The sequence below is a fragment of the Filicampus tigris genome, chromosome 15 (assembly GCF_054856515.1).
Source record: "Filicampus tigris isolate MCC_2025a chromosome 15, RoL_Ftig_1.0, whole genome shotgun sequence".
Lineage (NCBI taxonomy): Eukaryota > Metazoa > Chordata > Actinopteri > Syngnathiformes > Syngnathidae > Filicampus > Filicampus tigris.
The window spans coordinates 12,117,354-12,138,724 of NC_141231.1; the positions used below are offsets into that span (position 1 = coordinate 12,117,354).

General features: G+C 42.0%; 3 protein-coding genes and 1 long non-coding RNA gene across 4 annotated transcripts; 3 read left to right on the forward strand and 1 right to left on the reverse strand.

The window, feature by feature from the left end:
* Window positions 1-6: 6 nt before the first annotated feature.
* ppwd1 (peptidylprolyl isomerase domain and WD repeat containing 1) lies at window positions 7-5,056 on the forward strand. The gene is made up of 11 exons (XM_086054489.1): window positions 7-209; window positions 794-896; window positions 986-1,089; window positions 1,244-1,364; window positions 1,620-2,067; window positions 2,810-3,000; window positions 3,087-3,276; window positions 3,394-3,575; window positions 3,645-3,726; window positions 4,319-4,501; window positions 4,849-5,056. Exons 1-11 carry the CDS (start codon window positions 83-85, stop codon window positions 4,990-4,992), a joined length of 1,875 nt encoding a protein of 624 aa, XP_085910615.1. The 5' UTR covers window positions 7-82; the 3' UTR covers window positions 4,993-5,056.
* Window positions 5,057-5,227: 171 nt separating this feature from the next.
* trim23 (tripartite motif containing 23) lies at window positions 5,228-13,612 on the reverse strand. The gene is made up of 11 exons (XM_086054490.1): window positions 13,461-13,612; window positions 12,489-12,651; window positions 12,134-12,255; window positions 11,277-11,555; window positions 10,388-10,570; window positions 10,091-10,306; window positions 9,881-10,015; window positions 9,509-9,638; window positions 9,310-9,420; window positions 8,415-8,539; window positions 5,228-7,345 (listed from the first exon to the last, which is right to left on the reverse strand). The coding sequence occupies exons 1-11, from the start codon at window positions 13,557-13,559 to the stop codon at window positions 7,166-7,168; spliced, it is 1,743 nt and encodes a 580-aa protein (XP_085910616.1). The 5' UTR covers window positions 13,560-13,612; the 3' UTR covers window positions 5,228-7,165.
* LOC147135520 (uncharacterized) lies at window positions 11,294-12,646 on the forward strand. Its single transcript, XR_015089939.1, has 3 exons — window positions 11,294-11,611; window positions 12,152-12,267; window positions 12,330-12,646. It is a non-coding gene; the product is annotated as an uncharacterized LOC147135520 (long non-coding RNA).
* Window positions 13,613-15,596: 1,984 nt separating the features above from the next.
* On the forward strand, window positions 15,597-20,797 carry LOC147135521 (fructose-1,6-bisphosphatase 1-like). The gene is made up of 8 exons (XM_086054492.1): window positions 15,597-15,855; window positions 16,822-16,984; window positions 17,187-17,279; window positions 17,804-17,944; window positions 18,034-18,171; window positions 18,312-18,431; window positions 19,076-19,265; window positions 20,624-20,797. The coding sequence occupies exons 1-7, from the start codon at window positions 15,686-15,688 to the stop codon at window positions 19,262-19,264; spliced, it is 1,014 nt and encodes a 337-aa protein (XP_085910618.1). The 5' UTR covers window positions 15,597-15,685; the 3' UTR covers window position 19,265; window positions 20,624-20,797.
* The last annotated feature ends 574 nt before the right edge of the window (window positions 20,798-21,371 follow it).

The following is a 21,371-nucleotide window of genomic DNA, read 5'->3' on the forward strand; positions in this document are numbered from 1 at the left end:
GACAAAATGTAAGTTCCGGGAATTCGGGCGCTGAACGGAAGTACCCTAATTCCGGACTGGACAAGACGGAAGCTCGTCGACAATGGCGGCAGCTGAAAACAATGTGGAACTGAAGCGAAAAGCCGATCAAACTCAGGATGAAGACGGAGAAAATGAGGAATGGGTCGGGCCCATGCCGAGCGAGGCTGTGACGACAAAGAAGAGAAAAGGTGGGTGTGTTTTTATCACACATTGAGACAATTTTACCGCGCAAGAACCCGAAAAATTGAGGGTTCGGCGTTTTAAAAATACTACAATGTATGTAATGCCGCAAGCAAATACAAATACCAGAGGTGGAGTAAATCACAAACACTAAATCTCAAATCATAATCTTAATCTCAACCATCAAGTTTCAATCAAGCAAGATGTGAAGTCTTGCTCAGTCAAAACATGTGAAGTGCTTTGTTACAGCTCTAGATGTTATGAAATGCGCTATATAAATAAAGTTGCATTGAAGTGTATAATATGCTTAATATAATCTTATATGCTATCCTTAAAATGCAACAGGCAAGACATGTACCTGACAGTAGGACATGCGTAACATGATCTCTGGAGAAAAAAAACCACCACACACTTATTTCATTTGAAGAAACCACCGCACCAGCGAAAAACAACTAATAAGAGACAGGTGTGGGAAAATAACTGTTTTTCAACAAGATGGTTGTTACACAATTTACACATTACACATTACATACACATAATTTGTTACACATTGTCTACACAATGGTCACCATTCTTTCACTGTTTTGCCCAGTATTGGAATATGAACGCGTTTACCTGGACAACTTGCCTTCAGCTGCCATGTATGAAAGGAGCTACATGCACAGAGATGTGATCACACACATCGTTTGCTCCAAGTAGGTTTCTGTTTTCTGTTTCGCTTTCCTGTGCGTCCATCACTGGATGCTAAGAGGTCATTGTCTTTTTCTTTTTTTTTTTTTTAAAGGACAGACTTTGTCATCACGGCCAGTCAGGACGGTCATGTCAAGTTCTGGAAGAAAAAAGAGGACGAAGGAATAGAGTTTGTCAAACACTTTCGGAGTCATCTTGGTAAGCTTTAATTTTCTTTGATTTAAAATTCTCCAGTTTAACTTCTCATGGAAATTTCCTAGAAACTTTCTAACCATTTGCAACCCTGGGTTTGTGAGTCTGCAATATGAGCACGAATGACCCTCCAAATTCTGCGTGTGTGTTTTCCGTGCAGGTGTGATTGAGAGCATCGCGGTCAGTGTTGATGGCGCTCTCTTGTGTTCGGTCGGCGACGACCAGGCCATGAAAGTCTTTGACGTTGTCAACTTTGACATGATCAACATGCTCAAGTTGGGGTGAGTGCACACATCAAATTGCAGAGTTGCAATTTTGTTTGGTTCTGAAATGGTGAAACTGGCGGAAAGGTCTGATGTTTTGTTAAGTTTGTGGAAAAGTTGCTGTTTGGATGGTATTGCAAGATGATGCAGAAATCACAGGGTTTGGATGGATGGATGGTTGAATTGGCATGTATCCTTGCAAGGGCAATATCACAAATTCCTGGAGGACGAATTGAGGAGTTCATACATTTTTTATTTTTATTTTCGTTGTAGCTTCCACCCTGGTCAGAGCGAGTGGATCTACAATCCCGGAGATGCTATTTCCACGGTGGCCTGCTCAGAAAAGTCCACCGGCAAGATTTTTGTCTACGACGGTCGGGGGAGCGGCGAGGCTCTCCACGTGTTGGACAAAATGCACTCCTCGCCGCTGTCGCAGATCCGCTTGAATGCTAAATTTCGAGTGGTGGTCTCCGCCGACAAAGCGGGAATGCTGGAGTACTGGACCGGCCTCCCCTCTGAATTCAAGTTTCCCAAACACGTGCAGTGGAAATACAAGACGGACACGGATTTGTACGAGTTCGCCAAACACAAAACGTACCCCACCAGCCTGGTGTTCTCACCCGACGGGAAGAAAATGGCCACCATGGCATCAGACCGTAAAGTCAGAATCTTCCGCTTTCTCACGGGGAAACTGATGAGAGTGTTTGACGAATCCTTAACGGTAAGTTCCAGCCAAGGTTACAGTTTGGATTCGATTTTTTGGGGCGTTTCCCCCCCAAAAAATGCACCTGTTGGGAAACCTAACCCTTAATTCATAAATATTATTCAATGACTATACTACATATTATGTTATATATATTATTATATAATATTTACAAAATTAGCCAAAATGTGTTGCCCAGTTTGTTTTTTTTCTAGTAATGAAGCAATTAAAGCAATGTAATGCCTTGCATGTGGGCAAGCAGAGCTATCTATTTTGTATGGATGTCTGCTTTTGACAAAGTAAAAATGTTTGTATTTATGCTTAAATATCGCTTGCATCTCCAAAACCATCACTTTTGAGGAAAAAAGTTTGTTGAACCCGTAACATTGCATCGTCAAAGAGTGCAAGCCATTTTCAACACTTTAAATTGGTCAATAATTTGTAAAAATATAACAATAGTGAGTATACATTTAAAAAAAAAAAAAAAAAGAAAGAAATTCATTACATTTTAGTTTTAGGAAGTTTTTGCCTGTTACCATTTCATGAAATGATCAGCCAACTCCACACTCATTCGGTGATGCACACCAGGCCAGGCCCCGCCTTTTAATGTCTCCCAATCAAAGTCACAGATACGAGTGGTAAAACGTGAGGATATTGACAACAAGTGAACAAAAAGCCTTAGTTTTATATGACGCATTCCCCATTGCCGCCGTGGCTCGTCGACATGCTCTTCTTCACACGCACTCCCTCGCTGCATTAGATGTTCACAGAGCTGCAGCAGATGAGGCAGCAGCTGCCCGACATGGAGTTTGGCCGGCGGATGGCGGTAGAGCGTGAGCTGGAGAAGGTGGACGGCATCCGACTCACCAGCATCATCTTTGACGAGACGGGCCATTTCGTCCTGTACGGGACCATGCTGGGCATCAAGGTCATCAATGTGGAAACCAATAGGTGCGAGTTCAAGCTAAAGACAGAAAAAAAGACTAGCGGCAAATGGATGAAATATCCATTTTTTTTTTTTTTTTTTTTTCTCGCAGATGCGTGCGCATACTTGGAAAGCAGGAGAACATCCGCGTGGTCCAGCTGAGTCTCTTTCAGGGGGTCGCGAAGGCCATGCAAGTGGCGCCCACTGTGGAGATGAAGGCCTCAGATAATCCTGCTTTACAGAATGTGGAGCCGGATCCCACCGTATTCTGCACCGCCTTCAAGAAGAACCGATTCTACATGGTGAGACATGAATACGAACCGTAGATGGGAAGATACAGATAAGCTGTTTGTCACCCCCGTTTAAGTTTACTGTCAAACTGACCCGGGTGAGGTTGTCACACATATTCTGTTGTGAAGTTCTCAAAGAGGGAACCCGAGGACACCAAGAGCGCTGACTCCGACCGAGATATCTTCAACGAGAAGCCCTCCAAGGAGGAGGTGATGGCCGCCACTCAGGCCGAGGGCCCGAAGAGAGTGTCGGACAGCGCCATCATTCACTCCACCATGGGCGACATCCACATCAAGCTCTTCCCTGTAGAGTGGGTGGCCGCCATTGATGACGTGCCTCAGATGTTCAGACAAATTCTCACCCCTCCTTATTGTTGTAGGTGCCCGAAAACGGTGGAGAACTTCTGCGTTCACAGCAGGAATGGCTACTACAATGGACACATTTTCCACAGAGTCATCAAGGTTTGTGCTGTCGGCAGGACCGTGGCACGCATGGATCACAAAAGAGGGCTTGCGCCATGGGAGTACTTCAAGACTCTATTTTAGAACTGAATTTTTTTTTTGTCTATATATTTTCCATGAATTACCTCCCACTGATCCTTGAAGATGACTAAGTCATCCATATGCATGGGAAAGACACCCCCTCCAACTGTGTCTCATTTGACGACTTTCTACAGTGATGGTCATCTGACTGGAGTGAGCAAAACTGTGGCTACTGCTCATTGTAACTCAACTTTGCAAAGTGGAGAGGAGGGAATAAGATCATTTAGGGTAGCAGTATGAGAGCATTTTGGCTATCCAATTGAGAACAAGGATGACAATTGCATAGTTAAAAAAAATCCAGATTTGCCGTAAATTCTTGAAGGGTTGTTACAGACCTACAGTAGCTACCGCTATGTACTTTACCGACACGCTAAAACAGAGGCGCCAATGGAGAAAATTTAATGGAACAAATTTACTACATTATATACATTCTATGCTTAGCTTTAAAAATCCCATGAAAGGGATGAGCTGCAGTTTGAAATGGAAGCAAGACTGGGTTTTGTGTCCTCAGGGTTTCATGATTCAGACCGGAGACCCCACGGGCACCGGCATGGGTGGTGAGAGCATCTGGAGCAGCGAGTTTGAGGACGAGTTCCATGCCACCTTGAGACACGATCGGCCCTACACGCTCAGCATGGCCAACGCGGGCCCTGCCTCCAATGGCTCGCAGTTCTTCATCACAGTGGTGCCCACGGTGAGTTCAGCCAGCGCCCCACAATTATGAGGCGATACGAAAAAAAGATTTTGAAAATCAGGTGAATCCGCTTGTACCTCTGTGCACATCACTTGTCATGTGACACGGTCATATTGGACACAGGCTGCCTGTAGCGGCCACAAGAGGGTGCCAAAGTACTACTTTTCTATTAGGCCTGGCTTTGAACAAGCAGTAAAATCACTTTTGTTTAGACAGGCGTTACAGTAGGACTTGTTTTTTTCTTATCTGAGTGTTTATGACAATATTTGAACCCAGAAAATCACTGATTTGTCACTTTGAGAACTGCTATATGAATAAAATGTACTTAATTTACATGTGCTCGGCAGCCTTGGCTGGACAACAAGCACACGGTGTTCGGAAGGTGCACTAAAGGCATGGAAGCCGTGCAGAGGATCTCCAATGCCAAAGTTCACCCTAAAACGGACAAACCGTACGAGGACATCAGCATCATTAACATCACCATCAAATGATCACGCCTGCTTCCTGTACAGTTTTAAAAAAAACCAAACAAATTAAACAATACTTTGTGTTTTACATGGTGGATAATTTGACTCTGCATCAGAAGAACATATTGTTGCATTTCTTATCTAAAATAAAGGCTAAATACTGTTTTAATTATTGTAGTTCCTTTAAATATCTACACACTAGTATAAGATGAATCCACAACTCATGTTCATATTTAGTGAAGGAGAAAAAAAAGCCACATGCAGACATGTCAGTTTATTTTGACAGCATCACAATACTAATAATTTACAAAAAAAAGCCGTCAGTCAGATGTTGAGGCGCATTGTGCTTCTACGTTTTTGCAAACTACGCGGAAAAAGGCGTTTCACACTGACATTTAGTTTGTCCTTTTTTTTTTTTACACAAGTAGTAAACATTACATAGCAATGAAGAAACTCAAATGGTGTGTGTGTGTGTGTACTTGCTGATGAGACAAAAAGTATCAGTGGTATGATGGGGTTTTCACGGGTTCACATTACATCACGAAGAGGTGGCAGGTTATTAAAGTTGTCTGACGTTTCCCACGAGACCGTCCAGAGTTGTGACGTAAATAATGGAAGGAGACAGTAGAAAGTTTGTCTACCCAACTACGGCGAGGCAGCAGACAGCAAGTGCGTTTGCTCAATTTTAACGAGCAAAAAAAAAAAAAAAGGGAATTCAACACCATAAATATTGTCAGTAAACATTATTGTTGTGTAACAGAGCACAAACCTAAATAAAATTCACTTTTCCCCAAGAAACATCAGATGCTATTGCATATGTCCCTGCGTTTAGCATTTATTCAATAACTGGAATCCAGCTTTAAGGTCCGTGTACTAGTACGCCATTTGTCCTCACAACTAGGGTGCAATAGTAACATTTACTCCTCTACTTTTATGTCATTAAACCGCACTAGTAAACTACTGCGCTGCACTGGTAACACTATTAAGCCCAACTATTAGGCATATATCACGCCTCAGTAGTTTTGACTAACATGCAGCTGACCTACTAGATGCATTTGAATTAACGTTCAAACAGCTTTCTGTATACTATTAGTATGTAATTACACACTACTAGTGCGGAACTACTCACAATTAGGACGTTTCTGAAACATACATGACAACTTGGGCATACTAGTAGGACAATTGCATATTAAGTGAGGCACCAGTTAACAACTGCCTGCTACTAAAAAATTTGAGTTAATATCTAGCTCTTCTCTATTTCTAGGAGTGTGCAGATGTCAATTTGTGCAGTTTTGCCTAGTAGTAGTCACGTTAGTTATCCGATTAGTGTAGCTGAAGGCAGCAGTGGAAATATGTTTCTGCTAGCGCGCCCGAGTCATTCTACTCGTGCACTCAATTGTCTTACTAGTGAGGACAAAGACAGTACTAACATGGACCTTAAGATGGATACCAAGGATACGGAATAAATGCTCACACAGCTTCCATAAAGCCGATTATTCACCGAACAAGTTGAACAAGGGTCCACTAGTAGAACAACTGTGTAGATTCCAGGAAGCTACTAGTGCATGGCGTGCCTACAATTTGGGCCGAGTTAGTGTCACTAGTGTAGCGCAGTAGTTTACTCATGTTTAATTTCACACTAGTAGGCCCAAAGTGGCAGCATTAGTGCAAAATAAATGACTAGCATGACAATATTGTTTCACTAGTTCATTGAACTGTCTGACTAGTGAGGACAAAATTACTATTAAATGGATCTTAATATGGGTATTTTTAGTGTAATAGCATAGCCTGAGTCATCGAAACGTGTTTGGGAAAGCAATCAATTTTTTTTAATTTTTTATTTTTTTTAATCACTGTGGGTGTGCGTGTGTGTATTTATATAAAATCATATATAGGCCTATAAAAACGACTTAGGCTATTATGTTACTGGGCTGATAATATTAAGAATGGCAAATAAATGAGCATTTATTCGCTATGCTTGATATCCTGCTTCCATACTGGATTGGTGTTATTTTTAAGTATAAAGTTCAGCCTGCTTATGGGGGCGGTTGTGGGCTTTTTCAGTACCTCACTGTCTCCCCTCGGAGGAGCAGAGCGGTAGTACATGTCAAGGCTCTGCCAACGTGTACCTTCAAGTTTTTGTTCACAGATAAGTGAACCCCAGGTGTCATCAAACCAGCGATGTCCCCGGGGCATTCTAGGCCACGTCCAAGACGCCCGCGGCCACCAGCTGTCTGGACAGCCAATCCAGACCTTCGTGGAGGCCTATGCCGCTGCGGGCGTCACAGCCCTGGATGTGCCAGCTCCTTCCGCAGCATAGCTTGTGCAGGCTCAGCAGCTCCGTCATCTCCTCCACGGAAACGGCGCCGGGAACGTCCTGAGCAAGCGAGGCAAAAAGATGTGAAGTGAGGCAACCTGAGCTGAGATCCTCTGAAGGAGAGGTCTTAAATTTGATCAAAGCGGTCTTTGAAATGAGATTGAAAAGGTTTCTCAAATTAAAGGCGTTCATTTAACTATTAATGCAGTGGTGCCTTGAGATACAAGTTTAATTTGCTCCAGGACCATTCGTAGTTTGAAACACTCTAATCTCAAATCATCTTTTTCTACTGAAGTGAATTTAAATAAAATGACAAAATAAAATGGACTAAATTTAACCGGTTTTTTTTTCAGTTCTGCAATTAACTGATTATTGATTTTAATAATCAATCGGTTGATTATTTTTTTTGATGAATGAGGTGAAAGAATGAAAGATTCCTTCTCTTTATTAACACAGTAATTATTTCAAATTGACAGTGTAGAAAATGCACAAACATGAGTTTGATTATGAAACAGTAATTGATTTAGTCTTTAACATATCAAAAAATAGCCAAAATGTATATCACTGTTTTATAAAGTAAAAGCTGATGTTTGCAAATGTCTTATCTTGATCAAACACAAAGATTATTTGTCTGCTTTTATGGAGGACTACAAACATTTGAGAATATTTACTGTTGAAGGGCTGAAATTCCCAAACTTTGGACAATATTTAGTTGAATATGGTCTATAAATGATTAATCGATTATCAAAATAATCACCAATTAACATAATAAATTGGTTGTGAATCAATTGCAATTGTCGATTAGTTGCACCTCTAATGTGTTGCTTAAAGCGCTGTAATGTCACAACTAACGCTAAGTGTTAGCCCACCAATGGCGTTTTCCATTGTGTGTTAGCATTACGCTAACAGACTTTCGTGAGACTAAGTTATGTGGTTTGGTGGAATACACATTGTTGTAATTCTCTTTGTTTTATGATTATCTTGACCATAAACTTCAACTGGGAGAAGAATAAACAACTCGAAGCCTCTTGAAGATTTGTTCACTATCTGACCAACTGCTGCTTTTTGTGAAGTGAGCTGAATGACGGCGCGGACTTCGAAAAACCTTGACCCTACGGCTGTCCAGTACCTGCTTGTTGGCAAAGATGAGGAGCAGGGCATCTCTCAGCTCCTTCTCAGTCAACAGCTTGGCCAGCTCGCTGTGCGCCTCCATCAGTCGGTCCCGATGACAGCTGTCAATCACAAACACCACGGCTGCGTGCGACACGGCAGGTAGAGAAAAAGAGCAATGACACTATCATCACCGAGTAGGCTTGTCGTTACTGCTCCCAGTATTTGTTGCCACAATATTATTACAAAATGACTTCATGTATTTGACCACTCCTGGATATCATATTTAGTGAAAGAGAGCTGTTAAATGTAATCAAACTCACATTTGCGAAATTCAGGCTTAATTATTATCTATAAAATCCTTGAATTTCAACAATAGCGAGATTTTTCTAAGTATCCACCCACTCGGCGTGGTCATTGTTAAGGTGTGGTCTTAAATCTCAAATTAGTCTTAAAAAATCATTAGGTTTTAACTTTCCAAAATGAAGGTCTTAAATTTGCATTAAAAACTGAACAATGTTATTAGAAAATTCATTCACATATTCACCCACTTTGTGTGGTTATTCTTAGTGACAGAGAGGTCTTAAATTTACGATTCAAAATACGTCATAGAGTCATAAGGTTTTAATTTTGGAAATGGGATTAAACTGAAATAAATCCTGACCAAAAAATAAATATTGTGATATAAGATTCACCCACATCTAGTTCATATTTACAAAAGTAGAGGTGCAAAATTTGACTTCACTGGTCTTAAAAAGGTCGAAAATTTTGATTCCTTTAACTCTGCATATACCCTGATGAAATATTTTTTAAAATGCATTATCCAAACATAGTCTCACTTCCATTGCAAAATAGCAAGAAAAGTAAAGTAAAAATATTATCAATGTATGATAACATGAAAAAAAAAATGCTACCTTGAGTGTTTAGATAATAGTGTTTCCACAGTGGCCTCAGCTTATGTTTTCCTCCCACGTCCCAGATGGTGAATTTCAAGTTCTTATATTCCACTGTCTCCACATTGAAACCTTGTTTCAGAAAACAAAGCAAAACATGCATCATTTTCGACAACACTAGTAGCGATATATGGAGTCATTTCATTGTTCTTTAGCATACCAATGGTGGGAATGGGCTGCATGAACTCGTCCTGCTTGAGCTTGAAGAGGATGGTGGTTTTGCCAGCACCATCCAGCCCCAGAGTCACCACGCGGATCTCCATCTTGGGACCGATGTGAACGCGGTTGTCCTGTACGCGGAATTTGAGCATTTCAGCATCGAGTTTGATATCAAGCTTAAGCTCCACTACTAAGAACATTGGCAGACGAGTAAGACACAGTCCTTTTTACTACAGTGCTGAATTGTCTTACTAGTGAGGGCAAACAGCAAAGCTGAATACCAAAGACATTGCAGAAATGCTCCAATAGCTTTCGATACAAGACCATGTTTAGTTTTTCATATATTATATCATATTATATACTGAGCGTATACCTTGGTGAAGGTGACCGGGATGCCCGCGTCCAGCTGGATGTGGTCAGCCAACTCTGTGAACTGATGCTGCTGCTTCTGAAGAGTCTCCAGCAGACAGTTGATCTCCTGCTTTGCCAGTACAACCCTGCAGTCGTCCTATAAGGCAAGTTCGTTTGGTAGGCAAGGCAAAGCCCTAGTGAAAAAAACAAAACAAAAAAAAAATCCCCCCACCTGCTGAAGCGTCTTCTCGCAGTGCAGGCAGGCGGTGGACACCTGGGAAAGCAGGATGGTCATGTCCTCCTGCTGCTGCCTCAGCCAGATGAGCCTCTCGCGGACGTGGGCGTCCACCACGCTCAGCGCCATCTCCTCCTGACGACACAGCGTCTCGTGGAGGTCGGCGAAGTAGGCGCGTACGCAGGAGCGAGCGCTCTCCGCCGTGCCGGGCACCTGGACGGGACACAGACGGACGGATTCATGATTTAGTCCCAAATCATGTTTGGGAAACCTCAAGCGGTTTGGCGGCCTCACGTGTTCCGTGTGCGCCATGCCGACACCGTCCTCCACGATCTGCTCGCCGCCCTCAATCTGCTGCACGATGCCCACCAGCTTCCTGGAGTAATCCGACACTTCCTCTGTGAAAGTGCGGATGCAGTGCGCCATGTCTAGGATGGAGGCCCGAATCTGGTTGGCCTCTGTCTCCAGGACGGCGTGCTGAAGAAGAGCAAGAACGCAACAAACATGTTGAGATTTGTCCAATTCTGCGCTCAAGACAACTGGAAAAATGAAGGCCTCTGATGTATTCAAATAAAATGGAAATGCAACTTGAAACTATGATTTTTGTTTACCCTCCCCGTTTCCCTGAATGCAGCATAAGAGGGAGCTCGTGATTACACATTCTGCACTCCATAAAACTGAGACAGAAACATTTGAAAAAGGTGGATTGATATTGAATGGCATGCAATGCTATTGAAAGATATGGAATGATGTGAAATAGGATTGAATGATATGAAATGATCTCGAATGATGTGGAATTGTACTGGTGAAAAAAAATGTGCAATATCATGGTGTAAAATATGGAATGATATAGAAATATACAGAATGATGTGGAATATATACTGATGAAAAATGTGCAATATGTTGGTGAAAAATGCGGAATTTTTGGTATGTGATGAAAATGAGCCGAACAGTTTGAATTCCGAATGAGTGTGTATTGGGAACGAAAAGGGAATTATTGGGTGAAAAATGCGCAAACAGAATTGTTGGAATGAGAAAAATAATAGCCTGCACGGCGTGAATGTTTCCAGCAGTCACAAGCTGACAAGCAGATCCTCACGAAAATTGGCCGCAGCTGTGAACCATGTCGAACAATTAAAGCGTCAAGCCGAAACTTCATTGATTACGAGCAGCGCGAACTGACCTTGTGACCCTGGTGCTTGCCGTACTCCTTGCACACGCAGCACATGAGCGGACCCGGCTGGCACGCCTCCTCCAGGCACACAAACTCGATGGCGTGCACCTGGTGCTGAGGGCACAGCGTCTTCTCGTGAGGCTTGTCGGCCAGCGGCACGCGCCGGTGCTTGGCCAGCGTGCGGGTGGAGTGGGTGAGCTGCGAGCATTCGGCGCACAGGTGGGTGGCGCACACGGTGCAGTACATGGTGGCCGTGTGGCTCTCGTCCTCGTCGCAGCGGATGATGCACTGCCGCAGTTGAGAAGAGGTGCAACATTTTTGGTCAGTTTCTATGAGAAGTTCAGGTAGGGAATTTGGGAAATAATTCAAACTGGAACTTTCCATGAGGATTTATGGGAATTAAATGAAACATCATGTAAAAAATGGCTGTGTTTGGAATCACTCCTTATCCAATATGCTGCCCTCTATATATTTAGTGAGTCATCCGTTTTGTGGCTAGTATTTTGAAATGTTTGAATAAAGGGGAAGTCATTAACATTACATTGAATTTGTCAAAGATTGATGGGTGGCAACTCTCATAAATGTGATTTTGTATTCGAAGTATTGTCCCATTTGTCAGCCGCTTTATGTAAGCAGATTTTGCTAATCCTTCCTCTACCAAGATAACTCAAAGAAAGTATCCCAAAAGAGATGTCTTATTCAGAAGGAGGGAAGTTGTCATGATTATTCTTGGCAATTCCTATGGATTCCTGTTAATTCCCGTTGATTCTCATGGAAAGTTTCCAACTTTGAAAATTCATAGAATTTTGCAACCCGCAACAATGGTTGTGAGAGGTAGCCGCGCTGTCAGACCGTGCTCGTCTTACCTCCCCCATTCCCTTCAGTGCGTCCTCTGTCATTCCTGACTGGTTGGTGGCGCCGTTCTGCAGTCGCTCCAGAAGCTCCAGCAGAGCAAAGTTCTTCTTCAGACCCCACACTCCAGAGTCACCTAGATGGAGAGGTGAACAGCGAAGCACTATTTACACCAAGCGGTCTGATTCAGTTCATTTTTATGAATTTTAGGGTGTTTTAACTGGAAACGGTCCTGCAATATCCAATGAAAACATCCCACTTTGTACGGTGCCATTGGATTAGAGTTGTGAACTTACTAAACACTTTTAAGACTACGACGTCACAAAATTCTGTGATACTGGAATTTGAAAAAAAAAAAAAAAAACTCACCCAGCTCAGTCACCTGCCGGTCGAAGGGGCAGCGGACCGCCCGGCCATGCAGCGGTAGCCGGGTGAGGCAGTCGTGGCACACGGTGTGCCCGCACAGTAGCAGGCGGGGCACCTTGTCGCCTTGGAGGGAGAAGACGTCCTCACAAACGCCGCACTCCAACACCTGTGAGTCAACACACACAGGATGACCAACCAACACACTTGCCGGGACCACCCATGCATGTACACACAAGTTGTCACTGCAAACCACATCACACATGCACAATGACTCATGACAATGTGTAATTATTCTTAAAAAAAAGAAAGGATTTTTGAGAGAAATTGCACACATACACATGCACACAGAAAGAATTGGCCCAAGGCTTGAACAAACTAATGAATGCAATGACGAAGGGGTCCAAGTTTGGAAGTTATTTTTTAAGATACATACAATTACTAAATTATCTTTCAGGTACTTTATACTGTACATGACTGCTTTTACATTAGACAGAACTATTTGACCTAAGCGCAAAACTGGAAAGAGGTGAATTTTTCAGAGAATAATGATAGGTTCCCCCCGCACTACGGCAAATACCCATGTGCAAATAAGGGTTCACTGCATACTGTTGGGGATGACTGAATGAATACAATTTCAGGAATCGGAATATCAATATTATTGGCAGAAATAAGCAGGGAGCCGTGGGCCTGCTCTGCACGCACACACACCAAAAGTGTGATGTCATCGTTAAACTGCAACAAAACATCAATGAACGACAGATTAAGATTTCAATGAAAACGCTGCACAAGTGTCACATTTAGACATTAGTGTATTTGTAGTGAGGTGTTGTTCAAATGGTGAGCTAGGTGACGTCTATGCGGCATTCATCCTCGCGTCAGTAGCCACGAAGGCAAAGCTGCCTCCCAAGAAGGTTGCGGTAAAATGGTCCAAACAACAGATTGATGTTTTAGTTGGAGTTTGTAAACCTCCCCGACCTTGACAGTGCCTCCGTTGGCCACCCGGCCGTGTCGAACGCACGGCTCCATGGTCGTCAGTGAGCCCTGCTTGTTTATTCCTGCAGCAGAGGCGGCCATTGCGGGACAGCTGCGCCGAGCCTACTGAGCTTGCGCGGAACAACCAGCCTCGCCACACTTCCTGGTTTGCCTTACACCAGGGGAGCGAAAATATTTATTTATTTGAAATACGTTTTTCTTTTCATTATTCACCAAAACCTATAATGTGAATGAATCATCTTCGCTAATAAGATGTTATACAACAAAATTCTTTACTAACATGAAAGTCCTCACTTTTATGTTTAAACATTCTCCTCAAACCGTTCAGCTCACTTAGGAAATTAATCTTGGGAACTATTTTCCATTTTTCAAAAAGGAAGCGTGTGGAACATTTTACACATTTACCTCTTTCTTTCACATTTCTTGGCCATTCCAATTTAATTATTCCGGATTTTAAATGCTGCGCCACTAGATGGCAGAATGTGGAATTAGGGCTGTACAGTCACCCTTTATACAACAAAATAATGGCTTTGCAGCCAACTAAAGGGGCCTACATTTCATTATAACTACGCACATTTTTAAGTCAGTTGAGGCAAAATATCATTATTTTACTTTATATACTTTTTGGTGACAATTACGTTTGGTGGTGTCACTGGTGTGCCATGAGATATTCTAATATGAAATATGTGCCTTAGCTCAATAAAAGCAATGCACTACACTACAACAAAAGCACATGATTTATCATAAACCAAAAACAAAATGCAATGAGCTGCATCAATGACTGCTATCATGCAACAGCTTAAGCCTGTCTGGGTCCAAAGTTAAACTCCGGCCTCTTGGAACATAACATGTCTGGCAGATCAGTCCAGTGACCTCAGCGGACACCCTCAACGATTCCGTCACAAGCAAGCAAAAAACACACTTTTTGTTACTTTGAAAACAGTTTTATTTAAAAATAAATGTAAAAAAGTGAGTAAGCCCCTTGCATTTTCATGGGACAAAACTGAAGAACTGTCAGTATAAAATTACTGTGCCCTCAAAATAACTCAACATACATGCCTTGGGCAAACAAAAGTGAGTACATCCTTAAATGAAAATGTCTGTACTTTTCCCAATTTGTCACCTGACAGGAAAACCTAAAATAATAAAAATTCTATAGTGCTGTTGTTAAAGGAATCAATATGCATTGAGTAACAGCACTGCCATGGAGCATTTGTTGTTGTGAGGGGGGAAGCCGACAATGGGATTTTGTTTGCTAAAAGACTGAGGTCAGCACTTCTTTTTGTGACATTCTTTCAACAATTACACTGGAATGAATGCTTGAATACGTTAACAAAACGCATTACAGTACAGATCTTCAATTGAATACCGTTGACCAGAGGCGTCAAGCGCATTTTTGTCGTGGGCTGCATTATAATTATGGTTTCCCTCAAAGGGCCTTTGTGACTGTGAATGCATCATCAACTCATCTTAGCAATATACAATAATTAACACAGTTAACACAATTTCACAGTTTTTATTACGTATATATATACTTTAAACAAAAACGAAACGACAAATCTAGCAGGAAACTTGAAGTAGAGTCATTTGATTTTCTGTAACCCCCAAAAAAGAAAAAAAAAAGATATGTTAGCAAGCTAGCTAGCTCAATAGCTGGCTCGATAGCTAGCTAACTTGATGGCTAGCTATAGCTCGATAGATAGACAGACAGACACACAGATAGACAGAGACTTTATTCATTTTCAGAAGAAATTAAATTGTCACAGCACCAAATAAACATTTATATTAAAATGTAATTCAGTGCAAACAACAAAGTACAAACAAAAACATAGCGCAGCACTGAGAAGGGATTCAAATGAATTTAAACCTGATTTAAAGAAGGAAAAACAGATTTAGATGCTATGTGGTAACACTGGTGAGTCATAAATGTAGTCTATATATGCTACTGTAACATTTGTAGAATTAGTGCAAGGTGAGAATGCTATTATTCAGAGTTTGACATAACATATTTAACACCTCAAAGGTGTTCATTATCTGTTGAACTTTGCCCATTCAAACGTGCAATCAGTTGTGATTGGCTGGCACTCTCTCACACCCCCCATATGGCCTCCCCGGCCCCCCTCTCTGTTATCACTCAGCTCTGTCGCACACCTTTAACTGCGGCTCCACTTCACTCGAGGCACAGGTCCTCGCACCTTACGGCGAAAATGTCCGAGAAGGGAGCCTTCGACACCAATGTGCTGACCCTCACTAGGTTTGTGCTAGAGGAAGGCAGGAAGGCCCATGGAACCGGCGAGCTCACCAACCTGCTCAACTCCATCTGCACAGCTGTCAAAGCCATCTCCACCGCTGTCAGGAAGGCCGGCATCGCCAACCTGTGAGAAGTTGTTTTTTTGTAATCTTGCAATTGACAGGTCCCTCATTTCATTATCTAAAGGCTTCTCTGTGCACTAGTTGACATTTGTACACTACTAACACAAGTGTCATTACAAAAATTCTATTTGTGAACAACTATCCATCCGTCAATTTTCTATACCACTCTGTACTAGTGCTAGTTTGGCCTGTAGCTTTCACGTCATGTATCACCTATACCAGTGTTTCCTCCTTTATTATGCCAAGGCACATTTTACGTAACTGTAGTGTATTACTGTAATAATGATGATTCTGTTGTATGAATGGAAACAGAGGTAATTATACCCTCAGTCATCTAATCAAAGAACATATTCTTCTGCCTATCACTATGCGTCACTGCAATAGAAAGATGAAAAAAATATGTTGTTTGTAGTCAGTAAATAAGATTTTTTTGTACCATTTAAGTTAAAATGGATAATTTCTAGCAGCACAAATGGCAATTTTTCGTGGCAAAGTGATTTAGTATCACTGATCAGAACCATTGTCGGTTGAAAAGCATGTATCTCCAAATTTTGGTCACCCAAAAAAAAAACGAAATGAAAAACGAATGGCATTTGGACATACTGTGCCTGCATTTCATTGGACAGTTTCGAGTGTTAAACATCACCTAATATTCATCCAAAGCATTATAGACACTCTCCCACATACTGTAAGTTCCATAAAACAAACTCTTGGGTAATAACTTTAAAGTGCACAAAATAACTAAAAGTGACATTCTCAGCCAGTCAGAATTAAGTTGCCCGCACAAATATGTAGCACCTTGTACTTCAACCTGGGCAAAGGTTACATGCTGGCTGGCTGGTGGTGGAGTGGTTGGGGGATTTTTTTTTTTTTTTTTGCATTGACAGCCCTTTATCCGTGTCAACAAAGAGACTCACATTTACTAGATTAGTAAAGTCAAAGGTCTTCTTCTCCTGTCTGTCTTTGGCAGCTACGGTATCGCTGGCAGCACCAATGTGACGGGAGACCAGGTGAAAAAGCTGGACGTCCTGTCCAACGACATGGTGATCAACATGATCAAGTCCTCCTTCAGCTCCTGCGTGCTAGTGTCCGAAGAAGATGAGCAGGCCATCGTGGTGGAGTCAGACAAGAGAGTAAGTACCTGAGAAACCATCGCGCACACAGCATAACATGAGTGACCTCAGCGAGGTGTCACCTTAATATCACCGTCGCATCAGTGCAGTGAAAAATCAGGGAAAACATTCCTGTTACAGGAATGTACTGTAACATTTGTATAATATCACTGTCACATTAGTGTAACGTTGTGTTGATGTAAATCAAGATGTTCCCTTTCAGGGCAAATACATCGTCTGCTTTGACCCACTGGATGGTTCCTCAAATATCGACTGTCTTGTCTCCATCGGTACCATCTTTGCCATCTACAAGAAGGTGAGCGTGTATTTAAAAATTTCAACCAAAGAGGAAGTTAACCCCAACATTTTCTTTACAATAATATGTGCTATGCAGACCCAACAGTTGAAACAAGGCATTCAGATAAATATTGCTTTTGTGGAATATGAGTTAAGCAGCGACATCCACCCGTTTTCAGCTATCTCAGGTGGCGGCCATTTTTTCACTTCTGTAAATGACATCACAGTTGCTCAGGTAACGACCAATCATGCCTCAGCTTCAGAAAACAGAAGAGCCGAGATTGGTCGTTACCCGAACCCTGTGATGTCATTTTCAGTTGACAGAGGTGACAAAATGGCCGCCCCCTGAGATGGCTGAAAACAGGTGGATTAACTCTTATTCCACAAATGCAATATTTATCAAAATGCCTTGTTTCAACTATTGGGTCTGCATAGAACATATTCTTGAAAAAAACACGTTTGGGTTGACTTCCCTTTAAGTTCAGAGTTAAGGTTTAATACAGGGCGCTGTCACTGTGACCCGCTGACCCGTGTCCTCCACAGACCACAGACGACGCGCCGAGCGAGAAGGACGCCTTACAGCCGGGGAGGAACCTCGTAGCCGCCGGTTACGCTCTGTACGGCAGCGCCACCATGTTGGTCCTATCCACCGGACAAGGGGTCAACTGTTTCATGCTTGACCCGGTAAGACCGAAACTTGCCGAAGTGCGACTACTATTCCTCTCGTCATTGTGCAAAAAAAAAAACGCAACGGATTTCAATTTCTCCTTCAGGCCATCGGGGAGTTCATCCTGGTGGATCGAGATGTAAAAATCAAGAAAAAAGGCAAAATCTACAGCTTGAATGAAGGCTATGCGCAGCATTTTTACCCTGATGTGACAGAATTCATTCAGAAGAAGAAGTACCCTGAGGTAGATGTAGTCATAACAATGAAAAGAAAATGTGCTTGTCATATAGTCACATTCTAAAGTGACTTCTTTCTTGAGCTCAAATGGCCACCAGAAAATTAAAAAAATCGGTGACGGCACTGACCAGTAAGCTGTGTTTCCAGGACGGCTCTGCTCCATACGGCAGCCGCTATATCGGCTCCATGGTCGCTGATGTCCATCGCACGCTGGTATACGGCGGCATCTTTTTGTATCCCGCCAACACCAAGAGTCCAAAGGGGAAGGTGAGCATGTAACTCATTTCATGCTTCACGTCACGTCTGCGTAACAACACTGGTTGATGTTATGAGGCGCCAATAGGGCTCACCTGTTTTCTAAAGCTGAGCCGTGATTTCTCGTTAGCTGAGCCGTGAGCAACTGTGATTTCATTTTCAGTCGAGGGCAAGTGGCAAAATGGCCGCCCCCTGGGGTGGACAAAAATCGGTGGATTTTACTGCTTAAATCAAAGTCCACAAACGTACTATTAATCAAAATACCGTGTTTCGATTAATGGGCCTGAATAGAACATAATATTCCTGTAAATAAATATTTGGGGTTGACTTCCTCATTTAAACCTATTGAACCACCCTAAAACTTAAAATGCCGCTCTCACTATAATAGTGTGATGACACTGCCAACTTATCCTCTGGTATTTGCTGAAAAAGCGCACCTGTTAACTGTTTTTGTGCTCAGGTCAAATAACAGGGCAATAAAATGATTGCTTTGCCACCATCTTTGTACTAAGAAACTATGTTGAAGTGAGATGAGGCACTTCAAGTATTGCTTTGGCGCCATCTTGTCCATTATGACAGTGTCACCACACTTTAATGTCGGTGTAATGCCGGTGTGACGGCGCTATAACCGTCCTTCCCGTCTCGGGGTCTCTCAGTTGCGGCTACTGTACGAGTGCAACCCCATGGCGTTCATCATGGAGCAGGCGGGCGGCATGGCCACCACGGGGGCCGGCAACGTTCTGGACATCCAGCCCACCAACATCCACCAGAGGGTCCCCGTGGTGCTGGGCTCGCCCGACGACGTGCAGGAGTACATTGCCATCTATAAGAAGCATCACAAATGAGGTGAGGCGTGGGGATTGGGGGGACTTGAGTCACATGTCTTGGCTCGAGTCAGACTTAAGTTACAAATTTTAGGACTTGGGACTTTCTTGGCTAACTCTCATGGAAGACTCGACTGTGAGATAACAAAACTGTCATATAAGATGCTTGGTGCTACACATGACAAAACCTGTCAGCGCAATCTTCAATCCAATCTGCCGGGTCAAAATAATTAACCCATTTTTGGGTAAAAGTAACCCAATCTGCTCAATCTAATGCTTAATTAAAGCACTGCAAAGCACTGTAGATGCTCATTAGCATTAGCATGAAGCTAGCGGACTGGAAGGTTGAACTACAGTACAGTATGTGGTTATTTTAAATATAAAAGCTGTAATTTTCTTTATTTTATGTTTATTTTTCGAGCAAATGTGAACTGGGAGTGGCATTAAACAGCTTGACCTCTCTTTTGTGAGGATTTTTTTTTGTGTGAAGTGTTATGAGCCGAGTTCATTGGCACCCTACAGCACTTATTGCCAAAGTAACTTGCGACTTCTTTGAAACTTTAAGGTTAAGACAGGAGACTTGACTTACTTGCATATATAATTAGCTTAATAGCAATAATTGTAAAACATATAAAAAACAAACAAACAATTTTTATGCTGTTAGGGTAACGATATGTGACTTATTCCCACCTCTAGTAAATGAGAATCTGTGAAAACAGTGACTGTTATGTTGCAGGGTTATAATAGTTTTAGATTTTTCATTATCATTCTGTGAATATTTGCTTTGTTATGACTTTCGTTTTTCGAATTGAGTTAGTTTTTAAAGCAGATTTGTTAGTTCTTATTCATTTATAATTTTCAGAAATGTTTCGCTTTAGTCTAGCTTTTATTAGTTTTAGTTTTAAAAAATCTCTCTCTCTCTCTCTCTCTCTCTCTCTCTCTTTTCCTCCCTCCCTATCTACCTCTCTCTCTCTCTCTATGGAGTATTTGCTGAATTCAAGATAAGAAAAAAAAAGCCCAACTTCTATTGTGTAATAAAATAAACTGCAATTCCCGACCCTCCTTCTTCCATAAAGCCATACAGTACTACCAAAATAAATACGTTTAAAATCAACCCTGAAAGCTTATGTATGAAATTAATTGACAAAGATGAAAACGAAGGACATTTTCGCTATAATTATAGTTAGCTTTAGTTAGTTTAATTTACATGAAATCGAACTTTTGTTTGTAATCATATCTTTTAAACACTCTCGTTTTCATTTTCTCATGCAGGATTTAAAAAAAAATATATATACAGCTGTAGTTAATTTGTTCGTTTTCGTGAGCTATAATAATAACTTTGTTACCTTGATGTTCATGTTTTCATTTGACATGAAACAGGGCCTGCAGTCTTGTTCTTCATCTCATTCCCTAACCCTCACTGCACTGAAACCGCAACCCGACAACCCTCGACACACCGATTCCGATGAGGACGTATCTTCTCATTTGCATCTCATGCTTCGACTTCACCCCCATTTCTTTAGAAAAAATGGCAAATAAAGGTTTGGTATACAACTCTGGTTTTGCACCGTTCTTCAGTCGGGACTCGAAATTGTGAATCTCCAAACTCCAAGCACATATTTTTTTTTCTTTGTACACATTACTTCCATTGAAAAACATCCTGCCGAGCATGTGACATTGAAATGAGATTTTGAAATAACATCACAGCCGTTCAGTGGCGGCGCTCTCTTGGAAACTTGGCAGCCAAAAGCAAAAAGTTTCCCTCTTGATGGAATTTTTGCCGCCTTCGTCAAACTTGGCAGCCGAACGCTTGCGGACGTGTAAAGTGAGCGTGAGTCAGTCGGGAACGAAGCAAACCATCTGAATGGCTAGCAGATGTTTGCTACACAATGTTCTTTTATATGCAGTGGTGACAAGTAAGGAAGTAGAAATACTTTCTTTCTATACTTAAGTAGATTTTTTCAGGTACTGTGAGATTTTTTGGGTGACCATGCTCAAATCATCTTTCCCCATTGAAATTAATCAATTTCAGTCCCCTCCCCCAAAACAAAATGTTTTTTTTAAATCATACAGTAATGATATAATAAAACCAATATAAACCGTTTTTGCCACATTTTTACTTAATTCA

Excerpts from the sequence above, each read along its gene's own strand:
- LOC147135521 (XM_086054492.1), top strand. The coding sequence starts at position 15,686 with ATGTCCGAGAAGGGAGCCTTCGACACCAATGTGCTGACCCTCACTAGG. Across the intron at positions 16,985-17,186 it reads TGGTGGAGTCAGACAAGAGA|GGCAAATACATCGTCTGCTT; the intron begins GTAAGTACCTGA and ends GTTCCCTTTCAG. Across the intron at positions 18,432-19,075 it reads CCAAGAGTCCAAAGGGGAAG|TTGCGGCTACTGTACGAGTG; the intron begins GTGAGCATGTAA and ends GGGGTCTCTCAG.
- ppwd1 (XM_086054489.1), top strand. The coding sequence starts at position 83 with ATGGCGGCAGCTGAAAACAATGTGGAACTGAAGCGAAAAGCCGATCAA. Across the intron at positions 1,365-1,619 it reads ATCAACATGCTCAAGTTGGG|CTTCCACCCTGGTCAGAGCG; the intron begins GTGAGTGCACAC and ends TTTTCGTTGTAG. Across the intron at positions 3,001-3,086 it reads ATCAATGTGGAAACCAATAG|ATGCGTGCGCATACTTGGAA; the intron begins GTGCGAGTTCAA and ends TTTTTCTCGCAG.
- trim23 (XM_086054490.1), bottom strand. The coding sequence starts at position 13,559 with ATGGCCGCCTCTGCTGCAGGAATAAACAAGCAGGGCTCACTGACGACC. Across the intron at positions 10,016-10,090 it reads GCGAGAAGACGCTTCAGCAG|GACGACTGCAGGGTTGTACT; the intron begins GTGGGGGGATTT and ends CTTGCCTTATAG. Across the intron at positions 9,421-9,508 it reads GCAGCCCATTCCCACCATTG|GTTTCAATGTGGAGACAGTG; the intron begins GTATGCTAAAGA and ends TTCTGAAACAAG.